The sequence below is a fragment of the Struthio camelus genome, chromosome 4, assembly GCF_040807025.1.
Source record: "Struthio camelus isolate bStrCam1 chromosome 4, bStrCam1.hap1, whole genome shotgun sequence".
Lineage (NCBI taxonomy): Eukaryota > Metazoa > Chordata > Aves > Struthioniformes > Struthionidae > Struthio > Struthio camelus.
The window spans coordinates 84,697,482-84,715,841 of NC_090945.1; the positions used below are offsets into that span (position 1 = coordinate 84,697,482).

At 37.6% G+C, this 18,360-nt stretch overlaps 1 protein-coding gene across 3 annotated transcripts in view; it reads right to left on the reverse strand.

Annotated features, from left to right (window-relative positions):
* DNAAF9 (dynein axonemal assembly factor 9) overlaps positions 1-18,360 on the reverse strand; it is an 81,324-nt gene that overhangs the window by 47,941 nt on the left and 15,023 nt on the right. For all 3 annotated transcript variants that reach the window (XR_011141151.1, XM_068943815.1, XM_068943816.1), the window contains exons 3-11: positions 15,180-15,299; positions 14,221-14,345; positions 10,965-11,061; positions 9,567-9,673; positions 7,028-7,105; positions 4,323-4,421; positions 3,562-3,617; positions 2,242-2,377; positions 589-670 (exon numbers count right to left, since the gene is read on the reverse strand). Coding sequence is in view for 2 of the 3 variants with exons in the window: in XM_068943815.1 (XP_068799916.1) it covers positions 589-670; positions 2,242-2,377; positions 3,562-3,617; positions 4,323-4,421; positions 7,028-7,105; positions 9,567-9,673; positions 10,965-11,061; positions 14,221-14,345; positions 15,180-15,299 (900 nt within the window). In the remaining variant the exon portion in view is untranslated. The remainder of the gene's footprint in view (positions 1-588; positions 671-2,241; positions 2,378-3,561; positions 3,618-4,322; positions 4,422-7,027; positions 7,106-9,566; positions 9,674-10,964; positions 11,062-14,220; positions 14,346-15,179; positions 15,300-18,360) is intronic.

Genomic DNA, 18,360 nt, shown 5'->3' on the forward strand with positions numbered 1-18,360 from the left:
TCACAGAAACTTTGTGTTTAGAGTGACCTCTGAAGGTCACCTGGTTCAACTGCACACTCAGAGTTAGCTTAATACTGTCACACTAAGAACTTCACAAGAGAAAAAAAAAAGTATCATCAAAGAATCACAGAATAATTAAAGTTGGAAAGGACCTCTGGAGGCCACCTAGTCCAGCCCCCTGCTCTAAGCGGGCGCAGTTAGATCAGGTTGCTCATAGGCTTGTCCAATACACTCTTGAATACCTCCAAAGATGGAAATTCCACAACGTCCTGAGCAACCTTTTTTCAGTATTTGACCACCTTCATAGTACTTTTTTCCATAAACTACTGGAACAAACAAAAGATACAGGAACATTTCTTTGCGAACGTCTGACAGATTTTCACACGAGAAGGTAGGATGTGCCACAGAACAGTGCTCTGCTAAGACTGCATGTACTGGCTATAGAATTACACAGTATCTATCACTGAACAAAACACTACACGGCATAATACTGAAAGAAATCAAAAACATGCTTTAATCAATACAATCTTAAATAATCAATGAGATGAATTGGCTTAAATTCCTGCTTGGTATTCTTAATGCACTTACCCAGGAAAGGAATGTGAGTGGTTCCAAAGAAATAGGTCCTTGAACAAGCCAGAGGTCCCTTTGGAGATACACACTGCGCTACCTAGTTGTCAGTATTGATGAGATACAAAAATATCTTAGTAAAAAACTCAATAAACTAAGTTTGCCCCTAAGTTCTCTAAAAACTGACATACTATAGGAAGTGCACGATACAGGACCAACTGGATTTTTAAAAAGTGACTTACGTTTTCAAAGGTATATTTCACTTTTGACTGGACCTGAATGGCTCAAAAGCTTTGGAAAGAAGATGAGCTCTGAATTCCATGAACGTTAAGAATACGTTTTCAATTTCCTATGTCAACTGCTCTTCTCATGAAGCAGAAAGAGTGTCAGGTTTCCATAACTATGCTAGCAGTTGATCTTATTTACTGTTTTCAAGACACCCTATTAAAGCAATGTCATCTCTGTTTGTAAACAAACCACCTTCTTAAAAATAATGTCAGAATCTGAGGACAACTGATGGGGTAGGTACTGCATCAGAAGAAAATTTCACTTGAATTACGAAAAGTATCAAATGCACTTAACTAGAATTTTTAAAAAGGGGAAAAAATTGGAAGTGCTAGGGAAGAAAATGGAGAATGAGATTTCACTGGAATGCTAATATGATCCTTTCTTGGGCCTCTGACCCATGTAATGTGTCAAAGAATATCAATGTCCATCCCTAAGGCAGCTGTGTATGAAACGTCAGGACAAGATCACCAAAATCATTCCCTCAATCACACGTTCACTCCACGATGACCTGTATTCAACAAGCCACATCCATCTACTTAACAGAACAGACTACTGACTCGCACAACTGACGGACACTCCCGAAGCCCATGGCAATTGGCTAGCAGGGAGAACTACACAATGCAGTCTGCACACTACCTCTCCTCCTTTGCTGTGAGTTACCTTCTTGATGCACCCAGCCCAGCCAGCCAGAGGATCTGAATTCCCTGGGGTCGCTTCCCCAGTTACGTCCCCTGCGCAGTAGGGCAACAAGCCATCGACCTCATGATATGTTTTAAAACTAAACTTTTACTTGAAAATGGAAACAAGTTAATCTTACAAATTTATCTTAACATTCTTTGAACACCAGAAGAATTTTCAGAGTTTCATGAACCGTTTGGTTGCTGAAACACGGACATACGCATACCCAAACATCAAAAGGCTTGGTATACTTACAAAGTCATTTTCAAAAAAAGTGTCTTTTCTGTTTAAGAAACAACTCTGATTCAATTAAATTCCATGTGTCACAGTTAAATAATATCATATGCTACTATTAGGAAGAGCTTCACATTACGGCTAGGTCAAGTGTCACCAGAAACATTTCCCTCTCCTCCACCCCATACATTTAGAGCAGCACAGGTGTTTAGAAAAAACTCTTTTCAAAATCGAACTAAAAAAATCATGTCACTCAGCAGTCCATGAATAAATATCCAGTATATTTTGAGAGAGAGAAAAAGCAAAAGTTTTCCTTAAGCTGACTGAGCGTTAAGAAAACATGTTTTTATATGTCAAGCACTGGGTATTTAACTCATGAAAAATAAGTGCTTTCTAGACACAAAAAAAAAAACCCGAAGGAAACAAAAATAAACTGCTTAAAAATATCAGATAATTATTTAAAAACCTCACCATATGCTTAGCAGTGCTTCCACCAAGGCCAGTGTTTCGAACCAGATGTCCTTCCGATGGAAAATTAAAGTTACCGGTGTTCAAGTTTTCTTTAGTTGAGTGGCTACCAAACAGAACAAAAGGCTGCCGGCTAGGGCTAAGAAGAAAAGAATCTATCACCACCACAATACTAGAAGAAAATTTACAAACAACAAGGGAAATCGAGGCTTTCAAGTCTGATGGGCTACCTACTGAGTATCTACACTAGAATAGGTCCAAAACAAACAAAAAAACCCCAACATCCCACAAAAAACAGCTGCACAGACTGAAGCCACAGAAAGCTTCATGGAACAGCTCAAGTTCGACAGTAAAAGAAAAATATTTGAATTCACAAGATTCTAATTTCTTTTGTATACAACAACATATCTCAAAGCTATTTCTCAAAGGATAAGCAGTAGACTGGATTCTAAGACCTTGCTATTAGAAGTTTGGGTGTTTGGGGTTTTTTTTGTTTTTTTTTAAAAAAAGCAAATTGCCTTGAAGAGTTGAGTAGTCTAAAATTTCTCATGGAAAACCCTGAAAGAAGTAACTGGAATTAAGCAAAACTGTTTTGGTTTTTATTCTGGCTTTGGGCCCAAGACTCAACTGGTGAGGTCAAGGTTTCTCTTTTAATTAACTGCAAAATAGATAGGATGCTGAAAACAATAAAGGACACTGAACTCCACTGTTTATTTCCAAATAAAGCATAACCTACAGAGACATTCAAGTAGTTAAGCAACCTTTATTTAGCTCAAAACAGTAGAATGCTTGCTTTTGCAACGTATGACAACCAGCCTTCCCCTCTCACCTAAGATTCTGTGCCAAAATAAAATAAAGGTGACTTGTATTCAACAACTTAAGATCTGGGTTTTAACTGCTCTGCTTTTAAGCATCGATCTTGTGGGTACTGTGACACACAAAAGGATATTGACTTCTTCATCTTCCATATTTTAACTGTTTTTGAGTAACATAAAAAAATGTATGAAAACATACAGCCAAGTTTTCAAACAGGGCTATCATCCTATTTAATTTATTTATTTAGTTTATTTGATCATATTAGAATGCACAATACCAACAGTTTCAAGCATATCAACATTATGTATGTAATGAAACTGCAGCATCAAATCATATGAAAATTTGGACCAGTGGCTCTGTGCAGTATTTCAAATACACAGAGACAGGATGTAATATACTGAAATGGCCCCAAAAGGAATTAAGCATTCTTATGACATCAGAGGTATAAAAACAACATATCGAGATACAAGGGAGATCACAATTTCACAGCAAAGTGATGAGTGATACCTGTTATCTGTTATATGGCTTGAGATCATCCCATGACTGAAATAACTTCTGAAAGGCTGCAAAGAAGAAAAACACGTTCTGATTAACAAGCACACGAAAGGACGGTGCAAGATACCACTGTCATTAAGAACAAGCCTGTAAACTCCTCAGCTCTCAAATCTATTCCCAGCCTCCAGAAACTCAAACATCGTTAGTTTCACATATGCTTAAAAACAAACAGCACCTACCAAAAATAGCTATAAGTGGATGCACTGTACTATGTTTACCTATTCTACATGTTATCACCAATTATATTTGAAATTTGACATGTGCAACCTCATCTTGTCAGGAAATACACACACAGAAGCTACCATCAAAATGAGATTAGATCCACCTACAAAAAGGGATCTCTTATGCACACATAAAACCACTAAGTTTCATTACCAGTGAACAAACACTCAACTTTCAGTTATATCAGGCAGTCCAAAGCCATCACATTATGCAGCAAGTAAAGTGGGCTGTCAACTTTAAAAAAAACCAAAAAACAAAAAACAAAAAAAAACAGAAAACCACCTTTAAAATTAGGATTCTGTTCCTCAAATGTGAAAGAAAAGATGGGACAGGGAGGGGGACAAAATGCTGAATACTTATTATTACTGTTAGTACTTTAGTTTTGTAAGTATTATTGATACTTATATCCTACTATTACTTATGCTGAATATTTATTACTACTTCTGCAAGGATAACGCTACCATTTCAAAGACCTTCTCAAGTAAACATACCTCCCCTGCCTGAGATTCTGACAGCTCCAGAATGAAAGGTATTTCAGTATCAAAATTAGCAAAAAAGCTGGTCCATTGGCGTTCAAAAGTCATTAAATCCTGGAAGAAAAATATTTAACACATATTTATTACGGCATGCATTATACCAGAGAGAGGAAGTCAGTCACGGAACTGAATGATCCCAAATTATATTAGAACAATAGAGTTTACATTTCACTATGCAGTGTAAAACACAGCCTGACCACTGAGACAGGGAGAGAGCGAACCAAGGTAAAAATATTCTAAAAGTTAAAGACTTTGGGGGGTGGGGGGGGGGGGGAGAGTATTTGGTTTGGGGTTTTTCGTTTGTTTTCTTGCAGGAGAGTGGGTAGGAAAAGGAACAGAGCCTTCCATTCACTAACTGCTTTTAATCTAAGAAGGAACACTGTTTGGAGATCACTCATAACTTGGACCTCATATTTCCCAAGAGACTTTCAAAAGGAACATATGGATAGATTTAATTTTTATTTTTACATCTGGATATAGTTCTGAAGTAGATTAAGTGAGCTTATGGATGGAAGATGAGGAACAGGAATGGGGAATTTGGGAAGCTCATGATATACAACTGGCACACATTAACTTCTTCACTTGCTTTTGTTAAAATTAATATAAATATATATATTATTTTACACACACACTACGTACTTATCTATATTTTTTTCAGAAAAGGAAATACCAGTTGCACCTCACTAAAGCAGAGAATGGAAATGAAGATGACCTACAGGTAAGAACTGCATTCAAATTAAAAAAAAAAAAAAAACAAACAAAGACAAAAGAGCGTATCATGCTGATGAAGCGGGAACGTTACAGAACTACAAAATCTTAAAACGTTCACAAGATTAACTTCACTGCTTGTCACATATTAGTTTGGAAGAAGAGAGACATCCTGATTTTAGGAAGCGTTTTTCAGATCTGTAACAAGCAAACTAGAATTATAACTCTAGCAACTGCATGAATATTTATTTTCAACCACTTCATTAACGTAGTAATGAATGAAACTTAAGACAGTGAATTCTGATGAAACCTTATAAGTTTTCTAAAATAATAATAAAAGTTATATTAGTGGTTTAAAAATAAGGTTTACATTTCGGGGGAGAAGCTAAAATTGTAGAACATTCTAGCCTCAAATATGTTTTTCATGGAAACTAAGAGCTAAAAGCATTTTTGTCGGTGTATTTAGAACATGTCCATATTGCACAGAATATTAATTCTTTTAAATCTCAAGTAGAGCTAGAATCAGAATTTCCTGACAGCAAATCTGTGTTAACCAAAAAAGAAAAACATATAAACACATATCTGAACTTCAAATGCTCTTTAAGTACACACAACTTTATCCTTACTGAGAAAAGGAATCATTTTTAAAATTACCAATTTCTGTGAAATGAGAGTAGTGTGAAAACCCCATCCATTACCGTTAACCTTTTTCAGAAAATTTGAAGTCTATTTAACAGCTACTTTCAGCCTCAAAAAACTTCAAAACAATATAAATAAGTCTACTTCAGAGTAGACTTAGGAGGTACAAAAAAAAACCCTAATCCCAAACGTTTGTCTGCACTCCAAACAATCCTTAACGTACCACTTCCCTCACTTCCAGAGGAAGCGGTAAAAGAAGTATCTTGCAGTGTGACTATTTAAACTGACAGCCTTATAAAGTTTTGAGAGAGACCTGTCTGATGTTTTTTAAAATCATCTAAGTCGAACTAACACGATGTCTTAGTTTTCATTGCAACAACAGCTGTAACAACCCTCATAGGCTGGAAAACTACCAATGTTTTATATTAATAGAGGATATTTACTGATGACCTTGCTACATTTTAGAAGCCTATTTTGCTGCTATGCTAGAAAACTGAAGAAAAAACTAACAACCACTACTCCTGAATACCTGAACTACATTTAGACAAGGGATAGCCACCAACGCAAAAATTTGTCTGAAACTAGATCAGGTTGAAACAACTTTTTATTTTGAATAACAGAAGAAATACAAGGAATTAGAAAGAGCATGCAGAAGTTGCATGAGTTCTCAAAACTGAATTTAGGGACAAGGAAATATCTACTAATATACACATATCACTTTCGCTTCTGGCGTGGAGATCAGACCCCCTCATTAAAACGAGGGATCACTTTACACTTCACATTTGTATTTTACAAAGCATCAGCGCTGCCACTGTGTGTCACTGTTACCCAGTTTAACTAGCTAAGAAGCAGTCATGAAAGTGTTTTCTCCTGGAATAACGGTTGCATGTTAAAGGGGATTTCTTTCCCCTTACCACAACGGAGGACTGAAACACACAAACCTACTCAACACGCTATGCTCTGTACATAGGACTAAGGCCTGAAGAATATTCACATCATTTAGGGAATCTTTTATGAGAATTTTAAGGAATTACAAGAATTTTACAGAATTCAAGACAAGTTATTTTGTGGCTCTACAGAAGATCTGCAGACTTGGTGGATGGTATCAGGAAGGGAAAGAAACCCTGCAAGATCCTGCAAGCCACAGCGTACAGAGTCAGTAGACTAAGTCTGTAAACACTTTAAAAAAAAAAAAAAAAAAAAGAGAGAGAGAAAAATAAAATGAATATGCCCCCCAACACACACACACCAAAATTGCTCTGCAGCTATGCAAACAGAACAGTAGTTCGTTCAGCAGATTTCACCCGCATTACCTCAAAGAGCAAGTCCTCCAAGGAAACAGGATCCATTCTGCTGTATGTTTTCCACAGGTCAACACTGACATCCATTAACTGAAAAATGTTTTAAACATATTTCTGTGAAAAATGCTGCAAAGAGTACTGTGAAGTCTGAAATTAAAAAGTTTTAGAGTGCTGGTTACAGAAGAATTGACCAAATCTGATGTAAATGCTATGGACAGACTCATCTGCTCAAGTGACAGTTTAAAGAACATATAAAGTTTTGTTTGCATCTTTCAAACAAATCACTTCCCAAAAAGCTTCTCAAAATTGAATATAATTAATAAAAGGTAAGAAAGACCTCATCAGCTGGCGCAGCCAGAAGGGAAAGATAGTTTCCTGAGACAAGACAGCCAAGAAAGGGATTCCAAGGTTACTAGTCCTACATGCTAGTCAATTCTTACAATAAGCGTAATGTAAATTTAAGCAATACTAGACTAACTTACTAAGCAGCATTACTTTTTTTTCGCAAAACGTCTATGAAGACTATTCAAAAATGTATTCTTAAGGGACACTCGTATCTGAGTAACTTCTGCATTTACTTACAGGATTGCCACAACCAATTAATTCGAAACGCAACACTGACTGGAATTTTCTTTAAACCACTGCTCTACACAGTTACTCCAATTACACATGTTATTAAATGTGGCAATAAAGATTTCCAAGACATCATTTCTAGCCAGCTACTGATACAATAAATTCTCTGGATTATAGCATCTTGAACAATTGTGACTTTCATATAATGTTTCTCCTACCACAAGACCCAGGAAACAGTTCCTAGCTGCTACATTTTTGTAGAAGAGAGCAAAGACACTTAATACACACAACAAAATATTTATCATCATCAGATTATTTTGAACTCTGGCAACATGGAACGCATAGCAGAGGGAAGGTAAGTTTTAAGAGCTAAAAATGTATTAAGAACACCCCCTTTTAATAATCACAAGAGTATTAATTTTTAGATCCTTTACAGTAATCCCAAACGTACTTTTCTGTTCTAAAAACAGAGATTAGTTTTCCCCGACCATCTGTGATATACAGCAGCTGCTTAACAGATATAACATAACTGTGCATAAACAGTTACGTAAAAAGTTAAGAATGCCACTTCCCATTTGAAATCCCCTTATGATTTTAAGGAGGAAGAAAGGAAGAAAGCAAGAACCCAAGCTGGAACTCGGCTGAAATATGAGAGTTAACATATACACTTTCAAAAACAGATTCTGAGAACTTGCATTGGTCCTTTTTAAGTCGGCAAGAGTGCCATGAGAGCAGCACAGCCCCTTACAATGAAATAAGAGGCATTCTGCCTTTGCCAACGTTATCATTACACATAGTAACTACACATTTTCTCAAAACTTCCATAGAATCGTGAGGCAAATTGTGCTAGGGTTACACTTAAGACCCAAACTCCCACTGAATTCACACCAGTTTTCATCGATTAATTTCGAACCGTCAGGTAGGGCTACCTATACCTAGCCAGATCTCCATCAGAACGCTTACCTATTTAGGCGTTGCATCTAATGATTTTGACAGGTTTACAGAGCAATACTGTTACAGTACTAGTCGTGAAGTGAAGAAATAATGTACAGAGAAAAATCTCAGTGGAAAGAGTACATAGCTCAGGAAGAGACAGGAACACTAACTCACAAAGGAGTTTTGAGCAAGTGTGCAAGTATTGCATGTGATGATACTCTTCACACAATGGCAACATTAACTCCTTGTTTTTGTCTGAATTCTGACAATCAAAAAACAATGTTCCAGCCGTAAAAATGGAAGAGTAACAAAAGGAACACAACACCTGCATGTCTGTGCCAGAGGTCGCAGAAAATGAAATAAAAGCAGCTGTAAATACTTCTATGCGAAGCTTTTCTCTGAAGATGCTGTTACAGTATATTTAATAAACAGAAAAAACAAATGACGCAAATTGCCCACAGTGGAATAGCAAATCCTTGTTAGAACTAGAAGCATCATCCAAAATCTTGTCTATTACCCTATTTAGCAGGTCACAATGACCCAAGAATATATAACGTGCATGAGAAAATCAGATACATTTGTTGAGTCAGAACCAATGACCCAAGAAATACAGTCACTTCTTGGTTTATTTTAAAGTATTTGTGACTAAGTAGCTTCTCTTAAGCTGCTCTTGAAGATCTATCACCATCTAGCAGACCTAGAGTTTTCTGTTATTGGCAGAGGAGGTTCTAAGTTTAGAAGATAAGGGAAAAAGTTCTAAATCACGGGAGGGAAAACAGAAAAATAAAAGAATCATTGATCCAGGAGAGAATGTCGCATAGTTCATTCCAGTCTCTCAGCGAGAGCGTACTATCTCCATCCCTGGATATTCAAAACTCAGCTTGACAAGGTCCTGAGCAACCTCTTGCAACTTAGAAGTCGGCCCTCCTTCAAGCAGAGGGCTGGAACTAGATGATCTCAAGAGGTACTTCCCAACCAAAACTATTCCATGAATCTACTTCTGCCTAAGAAAGAAAAGAAAACGGAAAACGTAACTACTTACTTCATATTTCATTGTAAAGAAGCCATCACCCCCAATTCCTTCCAGTGCAAAAGCCTGCACTATTGGCCACTTTTCAACAATGAACATATCAAATATCTGTAGATGACCTGTAAAAGAGAGATTCCACAGATCTCAAACACTGGCAGTTTATTAACTTTCTATGAGATGTTACAGCTAACATCCTAAAGGATTCTAAAAAAGGACCTCAAATATCCTATTTGCTCATACAATCTAAAAATCTTTAACTGAAGAACAGATTTTGGTGAAGAAGATAGTATTTGAAGAATCCTTTCTCCACCTCAAATTTTGTCCTTTTTTCAGCTAGAAAGAGATACTTCTCCTCCTTGCAAATTTCATCCCAAAAGCGTTAGTAAAACTGTGCCCATTAAAATTCTCAAAATAATGCAGTAGAAATCTCTGCTTACTCCAATTTCTTCAAGTATTTGCCATTAAGTTCAGATCCCATTTTAATCAGAATTTTAGGTTGAGTTAGGGGGGAAAAAAAGAAAACAAACAAACAAACACACACTATTCAGCTTGGTATCTCAGTGCTCACCAGCAAAGCTATAAGCCATCTAAACTGAAGTGCAATTATCATCCTTAAACCATACACCTTCTCTTACAGACTTCCTAAAAGAAGCTCCATCCCTTCCCCTCCACCCCAGTAATGATTTTCCAGGCAATCAGGACATACCACTTTTTCCCTCAAGAGAAGCAATTAAGAAATTCTGCTTTTTAAGCTATGAGAGTAAATATGGAGTTAGTGAGAAATCAAAGCTAACTGAATTAGCTTAGCTTGAACTTACGTAGTTCAAAACGAACAAACAAAAAAAATCACCTTTTTTTTAATTTGTATTTCACCTACTATGGCTCAAAAACCCAGCATGCTAGACAGCAAAGCACATGCATGCACTGCTTTTGCATTATTCACTGCTTGGATACTGCAAAGTACACTTTACTAAACAATATAAGATTACATTGTTCAGACTGCGAGGCTGGCTACAGATCATAACAGGAAGTCATGCAGTCCAGTCTTTTCAGTGCTAAAAAAGGAAACTTGCATAACAAAATGTTTATTCTTTCCCTACATAAAGAAGTATTTATCTGAAGCTCCCATCTGAACAGAGAACTTCTGTATGTAGCAGAACACTCCTCTGAATGCAAATTATTTCTTTGCCTCATGCTATAAGCATTCACTCCTCAGATGAAGTCTAACAGCTTACATTTTTCAAAAAGAAAAAACTCCAGTTAAACAAAAAAAACAACAACAGCAACAAAAAGAATCAACGGCATGTTACTCGTGATTTCTTACCAAAGACAAGGAAATCTTCATTCACTGAACCACATGAATCGCATGCTGCGAAACACTTATGCTAAGCATAAAACATGCGAACCCACCTTGGCAGCTGTATGGAATACCAATTCGACTACAGTCTCGAACCATGTCTACAAAGCTGGAAATTTTGAATTCCTCAGCAGCTTCTTCATCTTCATACTGGAAAGAGTCATTTAAAATTAAATTTCATTAGGCATACCTAATCTGATTGGTAGTTTTATTCTAAAGAGCACATTCATAGTATAGTTTTAACTCACTGGCAAATATCACTCGTCATAATCCACTAATGTATTACCTACAGCTCCCAGAAGTTAAAGAGCCTCTTTAGTCTTTGTATTTCGTAAACTCTATCATGGCAGGGGTGTATTCAAGCCAAATGAGACAGTTTTTTTTTTTTTAAACCAAAGTTCATAGGAAGTGTTTTATAAAAGCGCAAATACATTATTTTCAATTTGCAGTGAAGTCTTTGAACATCACCTACTAGATTCTGGGCTGTCTTTAGACGACTAAAAACGTTCTGAGAATACCAACTGACGTGCCACAAAAAACTGCCACTGCGGAAAAACCTATTTCAAGCGACTTGCTTTCTGGACCAAGATCAGAGGGCAGTTGGTGTTTTATTTACTTTTTTTTGATGTACATTACTCTGAACTATGCACTGAATAATACTGAGATAAATTACATGACTATGAACTTCATTTGTATACAGATCATCTGAGCTTCACAGAACAGCCAACAAACTTATGCTGGAACAAGTTACTTTAAAAGAAGCCGGAATTTAAGATGCAGCCCAAGTTACTACCTTTTTTTCCTTCCCCAGTCCCAGGAAGCTAGATCAAAGTTTCAATTTAAAGCCAGCCTCAAAGAACTGCCAGTTCCTCAAGACGTAAAATACCACCCGAATAAGAACTTCTTTTTTGGCAAGACGGTAGAAGCTTGCTCACTAACTATCTGCTATTACAGGTATAAATAGAGACAATTCTGTAAATGGTACAGAGCCATGATAGCCAGAAATGTTAAACAGTACACAAAATGTGTTATTTTATATTATTTGACCATTGTGAAAATGGACATTCTTCAATAATAGCTTCATTAATAGTCCTCCACTAACTAGCATGTTTTCTTAACCACTCATAGTCCAGTTAAAGCTAAATAGGAGGGAAGGAAAGAAGGAGAGGCAATAGGTTTTTTTTAAGGATTCATAAACAACTACATGGCAACAGACATGGCATTGCTTTGTCTATTTCTAAAGCTCTGAGGTTTTTTGTTTCACTTATATATAAAAGCAAGTAAAACTTATTTCTATCACTGAAAAAAAAAAAATCTGCTTAAAAACCACTACAGGCAACGCTTCCTTTCAGCGGAATGGATCTAAAAGGCTGACATAGCAATCTTCTATTGACCACGTGTCATAAGTAATCTAGGAAACTGGCAATTTCTATACATTAGAAATGTAACATGAAGGGCACTCACAGCTGACATTCACATAAAGCAATAATGAAGTATTTTATTTGCGGCACCAGAAACCTCAAGTTTTTGTATTCACTTCCCTTTACAGTTTCCAGACACAGCAATACACTTGGTTAACCTTTCTAGTAGTTGGTTACTACTTACCCCCACAGACTATACAAAAGCCCAAAAGCAGATGCAGTTTCAAATTGAATAGCTTAAACAGACTTATAACTACTTACTGCAGTAACACTAGCAATAGTAGTTTAAGCACTACTCCATTCTTGATTCCAAAACGCGTAGGTTTGATCGCCTTCAGGGTATACAAGATCTGCCCTTTACAGTAAGCTTTTAGCAACAGAAAAGCCTTACAAAGGCAATCTTTAGATTTTGCCGTTGGATATACATCCTTTTGGCAAACAAGGATTATGGAAAAAAACACAGGCTGGGGAAAAACTGGCTGGGGAGCAGCTCTACAGAAAAGGACCAGGGGAAGCTTTGTGGACGGCAAGCTGAACACGAGCCAACAGTGTGCTCTAGCAGCAAAGGAGGCTAGCAGCATCCTGGGTTGTAGATCAAGGGAAGTCAGTATCTCCTTCTATGTTCATGAGACCACATCTAGTATACTCCGTCCACTTTTGGGAGCCACAATACAAGAAAGACATTGACAAATCAGAGCGGGTTCAGCGGAGGGCTGCTAAGGTAAAAAGGGAGATGGAGCGCTTGCCCTTGAAGAAAAGGCCAAGAGAGCTGGGCTTGTTCAGCCTACAGAAGAGGAGAATACAGGGGGGTTGGTGGGGGGGGAAGAAAAAAAGGCCTCTCTTCCTGCCCTCCCCATTCACTCTTTCATCCGTTTCACCCATTCACAACATAGCCTTCTAACCCACCTCCTTCAGATTTAAGTGTCATTCTAATTTAGGAAAGGAACTACACAGAACCTAATGGGGAAAAAAGGCTTGCCTGAAGGAGAGTAAGGAAGAACCATCTCCAGTCTCAGCTGGAATAAAAAGGTTCTTAATTTGTGCCTAGATGAGCACAAGAGCTACTTGCAGAGCAGCATGCGGCTGGCAATAGCATCCTGCCTCGTAATATTGCAAACACACAGAGCCTTGGCAGCTGAACAACTGGTTGCCTACCAGCTTCATTTACGTTATCCAGAGCACAAAGAATCAGGACCAGAGAGTGGAGAACAATCATTTTCATTCTGACTCCTCTAACATTACCTTACTATGCTATATCTAGTTCTTCTAGGAATACCTTTGCTTTTAAATGAAAGGGAAATTCGCATCTAGTAATTGCAGTCCAATGAAAATAAATGATAGAACTCAGCTTTTTTCCCTTACTGAGGTTAATAGCTCTTGAAAGGAAGACTTGAAAATTCAAAAGAAAATATATGACAAAGTTTATTGTTTTTAAATGGTTTACTAAGCCCATCTTTTCTAAACTTCTAAAGCTATATGCATACAATGCATTAACAGGCTACTTTGGTCACCAGTAAGACTATCACTGGAAATTTCACTGTTGACTATAGTACTTGATTCAGATTCTACTTTTCTCACATTCCACGTGTTTTTTTCCTCATTAAAAGATCATCGCCTCAAGTCAAAGCAATAGCAATTAGTGGGGGGAAAAGCATTTGTCTTCATGCTCCATCAAATACAAACTACTAAAATGTATTATTTGTGCACATGTTAACAAAATGATTAATATAAATAGAAGCACATCACTCGAGAATATGAGGGGCGGGGGCGGGGAGAAGAGGGGAGGGAGTCATCAAGAAGTGTAAAAAAAAAGTTCCACTTCGAGTATCAGTTCATTAGCAAGATATTACAGACATGCAGTTCTCATGTACATTCATCTCCCACGTACCTCATTTTCAGTTAGACAGTGAAAATGCAAGTTCCTCCAATAGGCCACATATGGCAAAAGATGACTGTAATTCACAGGGTTACAGTATAGATGAACACTGTCAGGTTTTATTAATATGATTATATCTGCAACAAGCAGAACAGATTTCATTCCAGCATCAAGAATACACACACAGAAGACTTATGCAGGCACAAAAAACCCCACAGAAACAGAATAGAATACACTTTTCCTATGACACATCCCACTTGCTTTGTTTCTTTTTTCTTTTTAATAAAAAGCTGGCAGCCATATACAGTTCTAAGTACAACAGTACTTTTTACTGTTCAAAACAATTGTGGGTTTAGTCTAAAGTCTTACTTAGAACTTGCATCAGCCTGTGCGTTGAAAGCCAAGAGTGTCAGCGATGAGCACTTACAGAACATAAAAACGTTAACTGCGTTTGCCCCTGCCTGACGTTACATCAAGAGCTTGTTCCTATTAAAAACTACCGTAACAGCATATCCAATCTAAAAATAGAATAGACAGTCAAGGTTTTATGCAAATAAGGGAATAATCTATGACCCTGATAACTGGCCATCTTTCAAATATAAAATTGAGGGGTTCTTTTACTTTCACAGATTAACTCAAGTATTTCAGAACTCCACACGTTTGATCGTACAATAACTGATAACAGGTGTATATATATGACTGAACTAGGATTTCTACTAATGGGCTGTATTTCTCTGTATTTTCTATACATATTTCTCTATATTTAGAACACTTGGGGGAATTTGGCAGGGGAAGTAAAAATTTTTCTTTCTTTTAAAATCAGTTTATCAGCTGTATATTCACAGTTAGGAGATTTACTGACTTTTTGTTTTTTAATTCACTGATAACTGAATTATCTATGCCCCTTTGGCTGACTCCTCCTCCTCCAGAAAAGCGGAGAAACAGGTGAAAAGGCTCATTATGTTACTCACCATCAAGAACTTCTTCAGGGAATCCAGTTCTCTCAAAGTCGTTGTTACTCTGGTTATACAAGCCAAAAAGCAGATAGTTTGCCAGTTCCCTGCAACCTTCATTGTATCGACTATCAATTCCTGCAAAAGTAAACGGTATATGAAATGTGTATCCCAACACAGTACTCCTGAAAAGTTTGTGTTCTTCCCTAATAAGGAAACTGTTTAGATAGGAACGTTAACCGAACCTCTCTCGTACTCTGTGAACGCTTATTTCCAACATACTGGGAAGACAGGCAACGGAAAAGGGAGCTTTTGCAAATTCATTGCTACACGCTGACATTTCACTCTTGACCTAAATCCACAGGCACTGCTTAAAATAAAATTTAGCTTTCTGTAGTGTAATGAAGCAACAGAAGTTCTTCATTGAAGCTTCCTAATAAACTTATCCTGTGACCTAAATCTCCTGATTGAGAATACGTGATTAAACATTATTTTATAAGTATTATATTGCAATCTCTGAATCACCAGAAAGCCAGTGCAGACTTCTAACAATCAGTAAAAGATATTTGGAAAAACATACGGCATATAAAAGACTTCCAAGGAAAGCCTTTTCTGTTTGTTAGAAAAATAAAACAAAACAAACTGAAGATCCAGAGCAAGGAGAGACAAACGATATATAAACAAAAGAAGAAAAAAGGTAACGGTCCACAGACGTAGGGAATCTTTTCATCTTTCTGTAAGACCATCAATACACACAGGCATAAATCCTTACACTTAATTCTAATGTAATAAATCCAGTTTTCTCCACAATTACAACTATGCAAGAAACAGCATCTTCACATGCACACAGGTCAGCAGTCACCAGTCTTGACAAAATTTCTCATAAGCATTAAGTTTTCCTACCAAGTTATATAAGGATACAATTGGGTGGCTGGAAAAAAAAAAAAACAACAACCACCACCACCCAACACACATACACAATCAAGATTTGTTAACACTGTCCAAGCAAGAGATCAGGGCAACAGTATGTCATAGCACAGCCTGGACATCTGAGTTTCAGAAGTTACATCAGAAACCAAACGACTTAGGAGTCACCTCAACACATTTGAAATTGGAACAAACCATAAGCTTTCCCGATTATATCCCCTTTTTATACTTCAGCTTCAGAGTGCCAACCAGATGCTGTGTTTGTGTCCAACTACTGAATCCCATATCTTACTAAGCACCCTTGTTCACTTAGTAATTGGTCTTTGGATAACACATGTTCCAAGGTATCAGGTACCAGGTCCAATCCTGCAGAAGAGAGAGAGCTGAATCCATTGTCTCGATCTACCAAGACTTGCAGTGCCTACAGCCTTCTCTTTGCATTGTGCTGAAGCTACAGAACCTCTGTAATTCTGTCCCCCCTTCAGGGCTTTATAAGCACCAGTAATGCACACTAACTAGTAAGCTGCATTCCTTAAACTGTGTTGAGGCCTTGAGAAACTACATAATACCTAACCTAGTTTTCTCACCCCTCAAAAAAAAAAAAAAAAAAAAACACTTTTCTGGCAAGATCTCAGAATCCTTATTCCGCTGCTATCTAGCTTCTAGCAGGTTTTTTTTCCATTTACATACACTTCATCAGAATACACTTTCCTTAAAACAAGCCACAGTTCTCTTCCAGAAGGCATCTCATAGAAGGTGTGCAAAGTCTCATAGCCAGCCACTCATTTTTTCCCTTCTGCTACAATGATCTACCTTTGCTATACCTACTGTCCGCATAACAAGACTGACCTGGATCTGGAAACTAAAAAGAGAAAGAGGGAGAGAAAACTCCCTTACGTAGCCCCCCCCAAAAGCAGATGTGCCAGCACAGCCTAGAACACAAAAGGACTCCATACACAGATCTTGATATCAAAGCTCCCCGTCTCAAGGTAGGACTTCAGTTACAGTCAAATGCCATTTTTCCAGGAAGCAACCATCCCATTGTTCTAGGGAACTCCATTTAAACATCTTCAGCCACCCTGAAATCAGTCACGGCATTCTGAAAGCTAGCGCACCCAAGGTCCTGCACGTAATCTGGTTTACTGCTCGCTTGCCTAACTGAAGCAGCTTTGGAAAGCAATCAGATAAGCATCCACTCTAGTGCAAAGCAGCAGTTAGGACAGTCCCTTCTGGTGACAGCAAGCTGTTAGATCAGTTGTTCTGTAAGAGCTCATTCTTAGCCTTCACTAATGTTTCACAAGCAAACATCATCTATCAACTCAAATGTTAATCTAACAAGATACCCTCAACCATAGTCCAAATGCCATGGATGAAAGTGGCCCTCTCACTATATCTGCATTTTTTCCTATCAGGTCCATTGCTAGGGACTCCAAAGAGTCAAGGCAGCATGCTCAGGAACAGGCTAACACAGTTACACATAGTGAAACAGGGGGGAAAAAAAAAAGATAGAGGAACAAAAAGACTAGAAGATCAGAAGACAAGTAAGAAATTGTTCTTAAAAAAAATTAAGATGTAGCCATCACTGGAAGAGTTTGAGAGCAAGCATCCAGGTGCATCAGCTCTTCTTCAGACTTGAAACAGAAAAGATTTTCAAGGTGAAATATCAAACCTCTGCTTTTTCAGTTAAACTGAAAAAAAAGAAAAAAAAGAAAGGCAGTTAGTACATGAGAAGGAGGGGGAAGAAAAGACAAAAGGAAGATGTTAACAAAGGGGCAGCTGATAAGCTTAACATAAAAACAGGATACGGGTGAATTTATTGCCTGCAGAGCACACAAGGCTAGCAGAGAAGGTACCAGTGTGTTGTAAAACCAACAACTTCATAGAACACTCGATTTTTTAGTATCCGATACAGACAGGATTTATCACACCCAGGCTTTACTACTACTCTGCAGGAGCATATGCAGTTAAATGGAGAGATACATTTAGCAGAACATAAACAGGAAATAGTGACAAAGATAAGATACCTCCAGAAAGCAATATCAAGAGTCCTCAACAGAACAATGGGGAAAGCTGTTAATTAGGAAAACCCCACACACCTGGCTCCAGCTGAGCTGTGCAAGTTTAGTAACTCCCAGTCTTTCCCAGCTCATCGCAAGGGCATAGTAGACAATGACTCAGTCTATCCAGCAGCCCACTGCTGCTCAAGGAGCCATTCCTACTCCTTTTCCTGCATTCAGTGCTTATCTGACCTCTCGGGGAGCTGATTCAGTTT